Source organism: Rutidosis leptorrhynchoides, chromosome 1 (genome assembly GCF_046630445.1).
Source record: "Rutidosis leptorrhynchoides isolate AG116_Rl617_1_P2 chromosome 1, CSIRO_AGI_Rlap_v1, whole genome shotgun sequence".
Taxonomy (NCBI): Eukaryota; Viridiplantae; Streptophyta; class Magnoliopsida; order Asterales; family Asteraceae; genus Rutidosis; species Rutidosis leptorrhynchoides.
Window position 1 is genome coordinate 461,890,182 of NC_092333.1, and position 17,105 is coordinate 461,907,286.

The 17,105-nt window shown below is 32.7% G+C and overlaps 1 protein-coding gene across 1 annotated transcript; it reads right to left on the reverse strand.

The window, feature by feature from the left end:
• Positions 1-14,596: 14,596 nt before the first annotated feature.
• Positions 14,597-16,905, reverse strand: LOC139874303 (receptor-like serine/threonine-protein kinase At2g45590). Its single transcript, XM_071861750.1, has one exon. The coding sequence runs from the start codon at positions 16,814-16,816 to the stop codon at positions 14,726-14,728; it is 2,091 nt and encodes a 696-aa protein (XP_071717851.1). The 5' UTR covers positions 16,817-16,905; the 3' UTR covers positions 14,597-14,725.
• Between the last annotated feature and the right edge of the window lie 200 nt (positions 16,906-17,105).

Sequence of the window (17,105 nt, forward strand, 5' to 3'; positions counted from 1 at the left end):
GTATCGGACCAGTAGCTTACCGACTTGAGTTACCTCAACAACTCGCAGCTGTACATAACACTTTCCACGTCTCGAATTTGAAGAAATGTTTTGCTAAAGAAGATCTCACTATTCCGTTAGATGAAATCCAAATCAACGAAAAACTTCAATTCATCGAAGAACCCGTCGAAATAATGGATCGTGAGGTTAAAAGACTTAAGCAAAACAAGATACCAATTGTTAAGGTTCGATGGAATGCTCGTAGAGGACCCGAGTTCACCTGGGAGCGTGAAGATCAGATGAAGAAGAAATACCCGCATCTATTTCTAGAAGATTCGTCAACACCTTCAACAGCTTAAAATTTCGGGACGAAATTTATTTAACGGGTAGGTACTGTAGTGACCCGAACTTTTCCATGTTTATATATATTAATTGAGATTGATATTTACATGATTAAATGTTTCCAACATATTAAGCAATCAAACTTGTTAAGACTTGATTAATTGAAATAGGTTTCATATAGACAATTGACTACCCAAGTTGACCGGTGATTCACGAACGTTAAAACTTGTAAAAACTATATGATGACATATATATGGTTATATATATAGTTAACATGATATTATGATAAGTAAACATATCATTAAGTGTATTAACAATGAACTACATATGTAAAAACAAGACTACTAACTTAATGATTTTGAAACGAGACATATATGTAACGATTATCGTTGTAACGACATTTAATGTATATATATCATATTAAGAGATATTCGTACATCATAATATCATGATAATATAATAATTTAAAATCTCTTTTGATATTATAAACATTGGGTTAACAACATTTAACAAGATCGTTAACCTAAAGGTTTCAAAACAACATTTACATGTAACGACTAACGATGACTTAACGACTCAGTTAAAATGTATATACATGTAGTGTTTTAATATGTATTCATACGCTTTTGAAAGACTTCAAGACACTTATCAAAATACTTCTACTTAACAAAAATGCTTACAATTACATCCTCGTTCAGTTTCATCAACAATTCTACTCGTATGCACCCGTATTCGTACTCGTACAATACACAGCTTTTAGATGTATGTACTATTGGTATATACACTCCAATGATCAGCTCTTAGCAGCCCATGTGAGTCACCTAACACATGTGGGAACCATCATTTGGCAACTAGCATGAAATATCACATAAAATTACAAAAATATGAGTAATCATTCATTCTGCTTCAAGAACTTCGAGCCATCCAAGGATCCATTGAAGCTAGATCTATTTTTCTCTTTTTCAGTAGGTTTATCCAAGGAACTTAAGGTAGTAATGATGTTCATAACATCATTCGATTCATACATATAAAGCTATCTTATTCGAAGGTTTAAACTTGTAATCACTAGAACATAGTTTAGTTAATTCTAAACTTGTTCGCAAACAAAAGTTAATCCTTCTAACTTGACTTTTAAAATCAACTAAACACATGTTCTATATCTATATGATATGCTAACTTAATGATTTAAAACCTGAAAACATGAAAAACACCGTAAAACCGGATTTACGCCGTCGTAGTAACACCGCCGGCTGTTTTGGGTTAGTTAATTAAAAACTATGATAAACTTTGATTTAAAAGTTGTTATTCTGAGAAAATGATTGTTATTATGAACATGAAACTATATCCAAAAATTATGGTTAAACTCAAAGTGGAAGTATGTTTTCTAAAATGGTCATCTAGACGTCGTTCTTTCGACTGAAATGACTACCTTTACAAAAACGACTTGTAACTTATTTTTCCTACTATAAACCTATACTTTTTCTGTTTAGATTCATAAAATAGAGTTCAATATGAAACCATAGCAATTTGATTCACTCAAAACGGAATTAAAATGAAGAAGTTATGGGTAAAACAAGATTGGATAATTTTTCTCATTTTAGCTACGTGAAAATTGGTAACAAATCTATTCCAACCATAACTTAATCAACTTGTATTGTATATTATATAATCTTGAGATACCATAGACACGTATACAATGTTTCGACCTATCATGTCGACACATCTATATATATTTCGGAACAACCATAGACACTCTATATGTGAATGTTGGAGTTAGCTATACAGGGTTGAGGTTGATTCCAAAATATATATAGTTTGAGTTGTGATCAATACTGAGATACGTATACACTGGGTCGTGGATTGATTCAAGATAATATTTATCGATTTATTTCTGTACATCTAACTGTGGACAACTAGTTGTAGGTTACTAACGAGGACAACTGACTTAATAAACTTAAAACATCAAAATATATTAAAAGTGTTGTAAATATATTTTGAACATACTTTGATATATATGTATATATTGTTATAGGTTCGTGAATCAACCAGTGGCCAAGTCTTACTTCCCGACGAAGTAAAAATCTGTGAAAGTGAGTTATAGTCCCACTTTTAAAATCTAATATTTTTGGGATGAGAATACATGCAGGTTTTATAAATGATTTACAAAATAGACACAAGTACGTGAAACTACATTCTATGGTTGAATTATCGAAATCGAATATGCCCCTTTTTATTAAGTCTGGTAATCTAAGAATTAGGGAACAGACACCCTAATTGACGCGAATCCTAAAGATAGATCTATTGGGCCTAACAAACCCCATCCAAAGTACCGGATGCTTTAGTACTTCGAAATTTATATCATATCCGAAGGGTGTCCCGGAATGATGGGGATATTCTTATATATATGCATTTTGTTAATGTCGGTTACCAGGTGTTCACCATATGAATGATTTTTATCTCTATGTATGGGATGTGTATTGAAATATGAAATCTTGTGGTCTATTGTTACGATTTGATACATATAGGTTAAACCTATAACTCACCAACATTTTTGTTGACGTTTAAAGCATGTTTATTCTCAGGTGAATACTAAGAGCTTCCGCTGTTGCATACTAAAATAAGGACAAGATTTGGAGTCCATGTTTGTATGATATTGTGTAAAAACTGCATTCAAGAAACTGATTTCGATGTAACATATTTGTATTGTAAACCATTATGTAATGGCCGTGTGTAAACAGGATATTTTAGATTATCACTATTTGATAATCTACGTAAAGCTTTTAAACCTTTATTTATGAAATAAAGGTTATGGTTTGTTTTAAAAATGAATGCAGTCTTTGAAAAACGTCTCATATAGAGGTCAAAACCTCGCAACGAAATCAATTAATATGGAACGTTTTTAATCAATAAGAACGGGACATTTCACACAGCCTCCTTCATGGTTTGCTCAATCCGTTTTCCAGTTCCAAACCTTCTCTTTTTCTGAGCTTTGCCAACACATTATTTTTTATCATCAAACTTTTGGCTGTTAAGGTCGTTTACAGTTTTTGCTGCTTCATCGGCATTCAAAGTTATCATAACCGAATCGTCGGTTATCAATTTCGAGGTGTTTTCAAAAGTTTGAAGGGTTTGCATGAAGATTGTAATTGTCAAGATACATATGATGTTCTAGAATTTTGAATGATAAATATTTTTCTGGGTTTTATGAGTAGACGTGATGTTCTAGCACAGTTTTGAAGTCAAAGTATAGCTTTGAAAGATGTAAGAATCTAAGAGAGATGTATTCTGTTAAATCTTGGCTTGGATTCTGATTTTTCAAAATCAGAATATGTAATCAAATTTGAATGCGAATGGTTGTTTTGATTTCTAGGAAAGAATGTATGTCGTTGTGAAAGTAGTGAGTATAGTTGATGATTTGTTAAATCAGAATAGAAGAATGTAACATATTATTTGTGAATTTATATATCTTTTGGGTATTACCTACCCGTTAAAAGTTTCACAAATAATATTTTGTACAAGAGAATTTTATTACAATTTTTATGAAAATATTAGTATGTATATTTTCTTCAAATGTAATACAGATTTAATGAGTTAATATTATATTAAGCTCATTTGATTTTCAGCTGGAACTAGAAATGAATAATCTCTAAAACTTTAGAAATTTCGTAATCTTCGTGGATTATCTCTTCAACGTAAATGAAATTATGAATCAATACTCTGTTATTCATTTTTATTGATATTTCCTCGGTGAATGATATTAGTGCTCGTGGAATTCTTATGAACTTCATAAGATAAATGATGTTTTCTAGAAAGTTTCGAGTACATCGAAGATAAAAGTGTAAAATCAAACATGTAGTTGATTAATACACTAAGTTTATTATGAAAGGAATTCATTGAGTTGAAATAGAGATTGTAGTTAACGATGGTTAAGTCGTTAACGAAGGATGTACATCATAGCATATTAATAATATCAATTAACCGAGTAGTACCTACTAGTTAAGATTCACACGTAATAGCTTAGTACGGAAAGATTTATTTTGATCTCAAAATTCATATATATATATATATATATATATATATATATATATATATATATATATATATATATATATATATATATATATATATATATATATAAATATACATATAATTTCTTCATAGGGAATGGGTTATTACTTCATAACTCGTTGATACGATATACACTTTGTTGATTAGTGATGATGTTTGCGGTGATTATGGATCTGGCGGAGCTTGTGATGTTGTAGATGCTGCTGATGCTGACGATGCTGACTGTACTGACGGTGCTGGTGATGCTGACGGTACTGTTGATGCTGCTGGTAAAACAGATCTAGCTTGTAAATCGTTCACCATTCCGATCAGGGTTTTATTTCATCATTTCTATTCGCTCACTCATCTGGTTTACAATTAGAGCTAGAATAAGTAATCTCTAAAACTTTTAGAAACTACATATTCTCTGCAGAATATTTCTTCGATCAATACTTCATCGTTTGTTGTTGTTGGTATTCCTTGGTATCTATGGTGCGTATGACGTTAATGTTCGAGGTACAAATTGTGATGTTGAGGTGTGGGATGTGGATGTTGTTGTTGGTGGTGGTGATGATACTGTTGGTGTTGATCATGATGATACTGTTGATGTCGGTGATGCTGCTGGTGCTTGTAATCTTTGCACCATATTCTCCAAAGCCACTACTCGAGCGCGAAGCTCGTTGACTTCTTCTATTACACCGGGTTGATTGTCGGTTCGGACGAGCGGATGAATAAGATCTAGAATTTGAGATAGTATATAATCATGACGAGATACTCTGGAAATGAGAGAGAAAATGGTGTTTCGGACAGGTTCGCCAGTAAGTGCTTCAGGTTCTTCGCCAAGAGGTGAATGTGGTGGATGGAAGGGATCTCCTTCTTCTTGTCTCCAATGATTAAGTAGATTACGAATCCATCCCCAATTCATCCAGAATAGGTGATGGCTAATTGGTTGATCCATTCTGGTTACGCTGCTTTCGGAGCTCAGGTCGAATTTCATATTGGAATAGCTGTCGGAATCTGAGGAATTCGAACTAGATGCGGGATCCATCTTGTATAATCAGGGAATTGATTTTTGATATGAAATAGATTATAGAATTTAGATTGGTACTCTTCAATACATAATTTACATATGTATATATAATACCAAAATTCCATAAATCATGGAGGAATTTTCGGAAGATGTCAAGCAAAGTTACGGTAATAGATATGCTCAGATATGAATTCGTCTGTACACTATGTATGCTATAAATGCAGGAAACGTGTCTAGATTTAAGAATGATAAGCATGTAATTTCTGTCAAGAAATGATAAGTAAAACTCGGTAAAAACAGATACGGTCATAGTCCAGACTCACTAATGCATCCTAACAATTACCAGTTAAACACACTAATGTAAATTCTGGTTCCCTATGTCCTCGAGCTCTGATACCAACTGTGATGATCCGTCCAAATCCATTTAGACGAATACATCATTCATCGATTTCACAGTGAGGTACTGACCTCTACATGATACGTTTTGTAAACATTGCCTTCTTTTAAAAAGGCACACCATAATTGAATATCAAATTCCAAGGTTTTTGACATTTGATGATTTCTACATATAGACAATCACCGTAAATAATAGTTTACAATACTACATCCGTTGATAATACAGTCCAAATAAGATACATGGTAATGATTTTGTGAATGCAACGTTTTCTTGAATAAAACATGTATGACTCCATGCACATAGCTTGTATAACGTATAAGCAAACAGCGGAAGACTTCTAGGAACTGAGAATAAACATGCTTAAAAGTGTCAACACAAAGGTTGGTGAGTTCATAGTTTTAATGTTGCGTATAATCTGTATATAAAGGTGAATCACAAGATTTCAGTTGTTTCATCCAGAAACGTTTATCAAAATATTCTACAAGATTGAGCACCCTGTAATTAAACTTTAACGTCTATATAATAAGTACCCATGTTTTAACATACATGCAACCAACATGTACAATACACGCAAACCAACGTGTACTAACCTCAAATATCATACGTCTATTTTATAGTTCAGGCTAGGGTTTCTATACCTGGAACAGACGGGGATGTCAAGCCTTATGGATCCATATATAACAACTCGCGCCCACCAGTTCTTATAACCGGCAGTTACTTGTTACCAAAGCTAGGGGATTTTCGGTTCAAACTCGGTGTAGAATTTAGTATGTACTTGTATCCATTGCGTTTAAAATAAAGTGCATGTATTCTCAACCCAAAAATATAGATTGCAAAAGCATTTAAAAAGGGAGCAAATGAAACTCACCTTAGCAGCACATAAGGTCATTCACCGAAATGTGACCGAAACTCGTAATGCAAAATAATCGTAGATCTCAACCTAGAGAATATATGTTGGTCAATACATGTCTAACAAGCTAGGCCGGGTCATAGTGTATCACAATCCTAATGCTCAAGACCGACATGCAAAAGTTAATAAAAGTCATCTCAAAAGTCAACCTGATCCAATGTGATCTTTAAATCTATACATGTTTATTAACATAGTATAAGTCTTGATAGTTGAACGAATTTATAGTTTATCAAACTCAAAATATTATTTATTTCAGAAGCTATATTATATTTGAATTATCATGGCAATCGAACATGATTTTCATATAGTTTTCCAATACTTGAAAAATCAGATTATAGTGTTTATAAAGCTTTAAAATATGATAAGACAGTCAACTTTGACAATTGTTCAACAACACGAGACGTGCCTTATATAGAAATTCATTTACTCGATTAGTAATATTTGAAATTCCAATTTATCAATCTTATAAACAAGTTGTTTAAATATCAATTGCAGATTCAAAACCAATTTCAATTAATGTTAATCATAATTCAGTTGACCATAACTTTTAATCCGTTCCTCGAAAACACACGATTTCTAAATGAAAAGTTATTAATTTTTCGACAACTTTCAAACAACATGCATATCATATACCTATTATCAATAACATATGTATTAAATTCGTGATTCATCATAAATTATCTAACGATAAAATTAAAGCATACAAGCATACATAAACATATATACTCGAGCACTAGACATGGATACACTATTAAAATATATAAAAGATAAGATATGAATGCTCACGTATCAATATTGTGATTCAATATTGCAGGAAAGTACGTAGACTCAACGGAGATGACAAATGAAAGGTTAGCCTTAGATTCATGATCAAAACCCCCGAGTAATACCCATAACCTCCATAGCAATAACCCATAACTTCCTTAGCTTTGACTCACTCGAAAACCATTTTTGGAATCGTTTGGACATAACCTCGTCGTAGTATTTTATGTATAATACTAATAATAATACAAATACTACTAATAATAATAATATTAATAATAATATTAATCTTAATAATAATAATAATAATAATAATAATAATAATAATAATAATAATAATAATATAATAATAATAATAATAATAATAATAATAATAATAATAATAATAATAATAATAATAATAATAATAATATTACAGAGGGAGTAGTATATGTGTGTGTAACGAGCAGAAATGATCGAGCTTTTATAGTGTGGTCTGTCCCTGGTGGCCATGCGATCGCATGGCTTTCCAGGCCATTTCCCATGCGATCGCATGGGGTGGTCTGCCAGATCACACATGTTTTGTTATTTTCCTCGTCGACATATTATTATAATTATATTTATAATATATAATTTATATTAATTATATATATTATATTATATTCTCGTGTATAGGTGACTTGTAATTTTTGTTCCGATAACTTGTACGTTGACGCTCGACTTATGTCCCGGTTCCAGTTTTTCGAACGTCCTTTCGTATGCTAAGAAAACTTGTATTTTACGTCTCGCGACACGTACCTTTATTAATAAATAGACTTAAATTGTCAATAAACTATATCACTCGAAATGTAACTTGAATATTTGGGTGTTTTGGTCATTTGCTTCAATAAATCAACGCCTCGTTATTTATCAAAGCATATTTAATAATATTTGTTTAAATCAAAACGTTTTATGACTAAGTTAAAATATATATATATATATATATATATATATATATATATATATATATATATATATATATATATATATATATATATATATATACATTTTCATTTAGAATATTAAATTTATATATATGTTTGAAATATTTATCTAATAATATAATATTTAGCTTTTCAAACTAATTATATTTCAAAGATTATTATATATAATCGTTTAAATAATAGAATTTACTATGTCGTATCACGTTTACGTTTTTGAAACAATATATATATATATATATTTTTAATATAAAGCTTTACTTAAATTCTTCTAATTCTATATAATCAATTTACCTTTATAAATAACAGATTACAATAACTCAGTTTTTGAAATCGTTTTCATACGATTGAAAAATAAATCAGTCGAATATTATGAAATCTAGTTACTGACTTTTGTCTAACCTTCATCAATTGACACACTTGATCTTACTTGTAAATCACTTTATCAATTATTCCGAATATCGTTAAAAAGAAGAGGTTTTCTAATTCAAAGTGGACCTCTCAACAGAGACCCGTAATCATAACATAATGTATCTTGATAATTCAATCATTTGATATTATCTTTTAATTCCGTCGACAAATACGTTCATGTAAAGTATTATACATTTAATACTTTGTTAATGTTTTCCAATTAAGATAACTATATATAATATATACATATCTATACACATAAATGTTCGTGAATCATCGAGTACAGTCAAAAGGGTAATTGAATATATGAACATAGTTCCAAAATTTTCGAGACTAACATTACAGACTTTGCTTATCGTGTCGGAAACATATAAAGATCAAGTTTAAATTTGGTCAGAAATTTCCGGGTTGTCACAGTGACGAATTCCTCTAAAGTCATGTCATCCTCATGGTGTGTCCGCGCCACCATGGAAAGAGATGTTCGTTAGCGGTTCCACAATTGCACATGGGCACTGGTCTGGCATTGGTGCAGGTTGTGTGGTGAAAACGGATGTTGTAGCTGATGAAACTTCCAGGGAAAGCCAAACAGGAAGTTGCACCATAACTGTTCAGCTGGTTATACAACATGTGCCGAGGTGAAATGCTTGAAATGCGATATTCTAAGTGTGATACTCTTTATGGTGGGGTATGATAATTCTGTTAAGAGTTATGATTGTCTGTGAAGACAATGATTGTCGGGTCTTGACAATGTTCGATGAAGATGCAAGTTTTGTCTCTTAGGAGATAATGTCAACGACATGAAGATGAGGATCTTGAAGTTGTCGTCGAGGAAGTGTCTACGTCGGTTATCTTTGCAATGTGGAAGTATGGTTATCTTTTTCTATCAAAAAGGTGGAGATTTGTTGGTTTATTTTTTAATAGAAATTTATATGGTTACTTGTCCCACATTGGTAGATGAAAGAAAAGAGGTGTAACCTCTTTGAATATAAAATGATGTTGTCCTACATCGATGGGAGGAAGAAGTTAGAGGTGGGTGACTTGGTTATAAAAGGAGGTCATGGGCATCATTCCAACTTGCATCAATCAATAAACTTTAAGTATTTGATTATTTCTTTCTTTCTTACCCTTGTTTGAGAGTTTATATTAGTTAAATACTTTGGAGAGTGTAGTTTGCTTAAGAGAGTTGTCTATGTCATTGTAACAATTTGTGATATAGTGAATTTCTCTCTTTGGGAGCCCGTGGTTTTTCTCCTGTTTTGGAGTTTCCACGTTAAATTCTTGTGTTGTGGATTGTTCTTATTTCTTTACTTTTTTTTGGGCGTTTGGTGGGAATTATTGAGGCCGTAATTTCCCAACATATTTGTTGTTGTAATGTGATTGTATTAGGTGAAATCGCTGGTGTAAAGATATTGCATTAGTGAAGGTATTAAAAACATTTTTTATAGCTCTTTAATGTTTATGGTGTGTAACTATTTGTGTCACATTTATTGAGTTTTACTGATATTTTGTTTTTATAATTTTTCTTATGCTTGCTGCTGTTCATGGCTTGTTTTGTCGTTATTATTTGGTTGATTTTAATAAATGATAGGTTATGTAGTGTATTGTTAGCTTCATGTGCTATAATATCGTATAAAAAACAACGTAATTGCTAATAATTTTCGTTTTCATATCTATATAGTCTAATAAACCTCTAAAATGATGACATCATCATTAAGCTAAATTACCTTTTACTTTTTATAATGATGATGTCATAGTTATATATTAATTTAATTAAAAAAATAATATAAATCTTTTATAAAAGAAAATATTAATCTCTCTTAAATTGTAATTTTATTTTTCTAAAAAAATTTAAAAGACATTTATTATTATTAATAATTATTATTATTATTAAAAATATAAATATAAATATTCAACTTTGAGCGAACTTTATGTTTGTAAAATCAACGACAAGTTTCTTAGTCGGAATCCGTGGTTCCACGGGGCAATAAGCTAAATGACTTTAACATTTACATTCACTTAATACCTAAAACATATTATTAAACTGTTTCGTTTAAACAAACTCGTGTTTTCAAGGGTCATTTCACTAGTTTAGATTATATAGTAACTAATATTGTTGTATTTATAGTATTCATATTTAATGTTGACTTGTGAAGTTAATTGAGTCACTGTTATAATTGATACATGTTTTGATTAACCAAATTTTATAACCACTTCCGAATAGCTGTCATAAAGTAAGTCATAAGGTTTTTTATATCAAGGGATTATATACTTTTTAATAAATTATCATTTGATTATGTATGTCGATTTTACAAGGGTGTAAAATTTAATCCAAAAGTAGTTAATCCACACGTGTTAGTTGTGGACTTAGTTTATAGTATGAAAAAAATACCAGGTTAATGTTTTTTGCTAAAGATTTAGCACAATGATCAAAAGTCATATGAACGATCTTACCCGTGAAATAGACCTTGCGGGTCTTAAGCTAGTGATGATGATGATGATGATGATTCTGTTGAATGCTTTTACATACAAAACAATGCTTCATAATTAATTACTTTAGAGGTAAAGTAGTCAATTTTATCATTAAGAGCTTTTATTCAAGAGTTTTTTTGCTCAGTTGGTCCCTCTGTTATACCCCAAATCGCTAACAGCGTCCTTCAGTTTTTAATTTGGCAATTCGCGTCCCTTAATTACTTTAATTTTTCAATTCGAGTCCCTCCGTCAACTGGACATCCAAATCGAACGTTAAGTCCCATCACGTGAGTTGCATGTGAGGGTAAAATAGTCTTTTTACTCCGTTGTTCACTAAAAACGAAGGTCCACCGGCGCAAAAAATTCTTATAATTTATATACTTTAATTTATATTTATATTTACATTTACATTTACATTTACATTTATATGAATATCACCATCTCATCTGATCTGAAAAAGAAAAATTGTTCCTCATCTATATCGTGAATACATATCAAAATCCGATCATTATGAACAATCAAATTAGTACTCAGAATCAATTTCGTTGAGTTCCAGTAGCTTCGAAATACATTCTTCATGGATCATTTATAGCCAAAACAATATCAAAACTCAGAACTCAAGGATGAACATTTACGGTTATCTCAAGTTAAACTTTAAAATCAAAAACGAATTCTGGAAAGTTTTGGATAACGAAACCTTCATGAAAGATGTTTCAAATTGTGTTTCTAAGGCTCGTACATCATCTTCTTAATCTGAAACAGATCATAACTTCTGAATTTGATTAATGAGAATACGGTTGACTTTTGAATTCGAAACTTTGACTTCGAAATTCGAGCTCGATTAATCGATTGAATATCTAAAAATTTGTATATAGCATCACAAGATGATGATAGACAACTCTACACTTTTACTTTTCGCTATATGATTCTCAAATGATCCGAGACTAAACGGTTAGCATTAGCGGTTAATGACGAACACGATCTCAATCTCCACGAATTTGTAACTATTTATCGAAACTGATGAATGAAGAGTGTTCGGTTTTGATAGTGGATCACGGATCTGAGTTCGTTTTGGATTTTAAACTCTTAAATGATGAACATCGAAACCGATGTAGGTGTATCGGTTAAAGAAGAATATGAATATGAATTATGAACATGTTACTGTAAGCTTGAATTATTGATGTTGTAGATCACTTTGCTCAGACTAATTTGTTGTTATCATCGTCAAATAAGAATTTGAGTTTTGAGAACTTGAAGATGATGATGATAAACTACTACTGTATTTATTCATAGTCATTTAGGTATATGTATAATCGAGTTTGCTTAAAGATTTGGAATGTAGATTTTTTTTTTTTTTAACAAGATACTTTTTTGCGTCGGTGGTCTCTTGTTTTTAAGAAAGGAGTAAAAAGACAATTTTACCCTCACATGCATTGCACATGACAAGGGTTAACGGACCTTTTTAACAGAAATTTGACGGAGAGACTCGAATTGCAAAATTAAAACAATTAAGGGACACAAATTGCCAAATTAAAAACCGAGGGACGCTGTTAGCGATTTGGGGTATAATAGAGGGACCAACCGAAAAAAAAGTCTTTATTCAATATAAAAAGTAAACAACATTAATCATTATATATAGTCATTCATGTCCGTATTGCCATCAATATTTATTCATATAGAACTTTATGGGGAAAAAAAAGTAAAAAGCCCTTGAAATGTTTAATTTGTAACCTCCATTCTGTTGAGACTTATTTGAGGTGCACTCTCTCTAAGCCTGCTAATACTAAACCACCTCAATTGGCATTTGTAACCTGGTGTAGGCGTGTAGCTGTTACTCAAACTTTATTTTAGAATTTTATTTTATTTAACTTTAAAGGACTAGGAAATGCATTAGTGCATTAAGATTGAGATTTCCAAATACATCACCATAAATTTCAGAAACGAGAGTTTCTTGTCAATAACATACTCTAAACACAAACAAATGAAATAATATGTGCTATGCATACTTTAAACAGAAAACAAAAAGAAACAGAACAGCCTGGTTATGTGAAATTAAGAGTGTGTTTTGGTTTGTTAGTAGGAACGAGAAGGGAAACCGCAATGAGAATGCGAACGGGAACGGGAACTTGGATGAAATATATGCAAACACGAATCAATATGTAAAACCCAAGCCTGTTTAGAGTGCTGGGTTTGTTTGAGCGGTTGAGCCCCTTTTTTGGGTTTGATACCAAACCAATCCCATAATTTCCTCACACTATGAATGGCAATATGGTATCATTCGCATTCCAATAAACCAAACACACACTTTTGGTGTTCCTCACAAACAATCAAATACTTTTACATTGAGTTTGGCTATATAGAAATCGAGTATTCTTTTTCTATTGATAAATTAAGACGTGTGTTTAACAAGCAAACTATTATTTGCTCACAAGAAGTAGGTACATCATTTTTGTTTTTTGCTTGGGAACATAATGCACTTGGTGCAACTACAAAGTAAGTTAGTACTTAGTAGACTTTTTCTAAAGGTAAACGTGACACATGGGTCCCTAAAAATTCCCAAGTCATAAAAAGTTAAATGTAATAAGTTCAAAGAGAAAAAGTGAAAAAGGTTCACTCATGTTATTCATGGAAATTAACTAATCACAGGGGTCAAAAAAAGTTATAGACAAGTTCATTGGACATATCTATAAGTACTTCAACTACTTTATGCCTGGGATTCCCTCAATTTCAACAACTTGTGGGGGCTTTACACTTGACGAAAAAAGTTTGTGTCATAATCATAACTCTCTCCTAAAAGTTCAATTGCAATTAATTTGTAGACCATACCAATTGTCCTTAAGTAAACCTACTTTACTACTCCCTCTGTCCCAGATTAATTGTCCTCAGACAAAAAAACACACAGTTTAAGAAATGTCATTATCACACTGTACTTTTTCTGTACTTTTTTCTTACTTTACTGTTTTACCCTCAACTAATTAATTAGAAATCTCTCTCACCTTTGTAATTTAATTAATTCATTAGGGACAATATTGTAAACTTTATCAAATTTACTTTTCATATTAGGAAGTGGACAATTAATCTGGGACATCCAAAAAGGAATACTGGACAATTAATCCGGGACGGAGGGAGTACTTATATTTTCATTTTCAGATGTTTAATTCATTGTGATATAACGAAATCGATTTGTATCTAGAAGATTGTTTACTTGATATAAACGTAAGTGAAGTATAGCAGCATCGAGTTAAAAACGATGTTTCATAGATGAAAATTCATTTTCAAGGACATAAGAGATTTGCAAATGAAGCAACCTGTATACTTTACTTTCTTGTTATTTATTTTTTTCTTTTTGATAAATAAATTAACAGAGATACATACTTTACTTACTGACAATGCTAATGGAATATAACTTTGCATAAAACTCACCGGGGTTTTCTCCGAGACTTAAACGGAATATTCGTAGGCGGTGACGGTGAATACTCGAAAGGCAAATGTGGCGGGTCAGCCTCACCTGATAACATACCAACAATCTCTCTCATTGTAGGCCGCTTAACAGGCGATCTTTGTAGACATAGCAAAGCAGTTGTAATACATAACATTACTTGTTCTTGATAAACTGAGTGCATATTAGGATCAACAAGATCTAAAAGCTTCCCATTACGCGCTAACTGCCTAGCCCACGAAATCAAATTAGCCCTTTCGAATTCAGACATGGGCGAGGCTGTTACTTGCAACGGCCTTCGTCCAGAAACCAAAACCAATAGCAAAACGCCATAACTATATACATCACTCTTTTCTGATAACTGACCACCATCACATTTCTCTGGGGCAATATAACAAACAGTTCCTCTCATACTTGGAGTACTACTAATTCCACCACTTTTAGGTATCTCACCACTAGCACATTCTTGACTATTTCTTCTCCGGTGTCTAAACTCGCCACTTAATCCGTCTAACCACCAATCGATACTTCCTTTACTACTACTCTTACTTTTTTTCTTCTGTGGCACAAATTCTTCATCTCGTTGCCACCACATTTCTCCATTGTTACTTCCTCTTTTTTTCTTCTTCTTTTTCTTGGCTAATTCATCACAAAATTCTTCTTTCCACCATTCTCTCGGCTTCCTATTCTTCTTCTTCTCTGTTTCCAATTTCTTCTGCTTTTTCAATTGTGCATTGTCACTACCAGCTTCAATCTCGCTCGATACTGGATCTGTATTGGCGAGCCAATCTTTCTTCGGCCTCTCTTTCTTTATCTCGCTTCCAATCCATTCCATTACATAATCTTTCACTCTACCTGAATCTCCACCACAACTGTCCTGTTTCCACCACCAATCTCTTCCAGAACCGCCTACAATTCCACCACCACTACTCTTTTTCTTCCCCAAAAATCTCCTGTTACTGCTTTCAACACTAATCTGATCAGAAACACTTGTTCTTTCCAAATAATCAGAAGGCGACGCATCAGCATCCATAACTGTAACACAACAACTTTCTGGTGACACCACATCAACATTCAGTACAACATCCCCTGTCACCACACTCTCAGTCTCTTCACCTACTGACCTGTTTTCCTCTCCATATTCACCATTATTCTCTATTTTCTTCTCAAGAATAGAATCACCATTATGATTTTTATTAATGTTATCATTAACTAATTCTGTTTCTGTTTCTAGGTCCTCTTCTTCTTCTTCTTCTTCACCACATTCCATAAAACTTTCAATAATTTCACTCTCATCTAACCCTAAGACCTTTGCCAGACCGAAATCAGCAATTTTCGCACCGAAATCAGAGTCTAATAACACATTAGAAGGCTTAATATCACAATGCACAATAGGCGGATCACATGAAAAATGAAGAAACTCAATTCCTTTAGCTACATCTAACAAAATCATAAACCTTATTTTCCAATCCATAAGTTGAGGACACTTACGATACAACAACGCGTCTTGTAAGCTACCGTTCTGCATATACTCATACACAATCATCATTTTCCTCCGGCGCCGGCGGTTCTGATCGGAACAAAAACCTAAAACGGAAATCACATTACGAGAATGCGGTGTGTGTGCGCTACACGCGCTAGAGATGCGCGTTGATAACGATAACTCATTATGAAACTCACGCTCTCCCTGCAACGATCCGGAACCGTTCATTAGCTTAACGGCGATTTCCTTACCGCACGGAAGCACTCCTTTATATACCGAACCGAATCCTCCTTGTCCCAGGCGATTAGCTGCAGAGAATGATGACGTTGCACGCCGGAGAACGGTGTGTGAAAACTGTTGCAGCTGTTTCTGCGGCGGCGGTGGAGATTTCAGATCCGCAGGAACCGTGCGTTTCCGTGATAGTTTTCTGTACGTAACTGCACAAATTATGAAGAGTACGAACAGTGATATTCCGGCGAGTACCGAATGTAAAACGGTTGATCCGTGGTGGTGGCGGTGGTTGTAAGGTGGCGCCGGCGGTGGCGAATTCGTCGGAAAATCAGGTAAAGTCGGTTGGAGTGTAGACATTTTTTTTTGTGATTGAATTTGAGAAATTAATCAGTACGCTTATCTCTCTAGAAATTTGTTATTTCTCTCTCTAAAATAGAGATGTTAATATGTTATCCTGTATATCGCCTACTTCACAGGTGGTGAGCTGAACTTACAGTGTGAGGTTTTACTGGAAGAGTGAGAGAGGTGATGTTAAAGTGACCGACGGTGAGAGTGATGGATGAACAACTAATGGGATTAAATTGGAATAAATACACGTAGGTATATCGTTCGTTGACTAAATTTATGATGTTGGTGAGTCCTAGTC

What these genes read in the sequence shown, in the direction of transcription:
- LOC139874303 (XM_071861750.1), bottom strand. Translation starts at nt 16,816, where the DNA reads ATGTCTACACTCCAACCGACTTTACCTGATTTTCCGACGAATTCGCCA.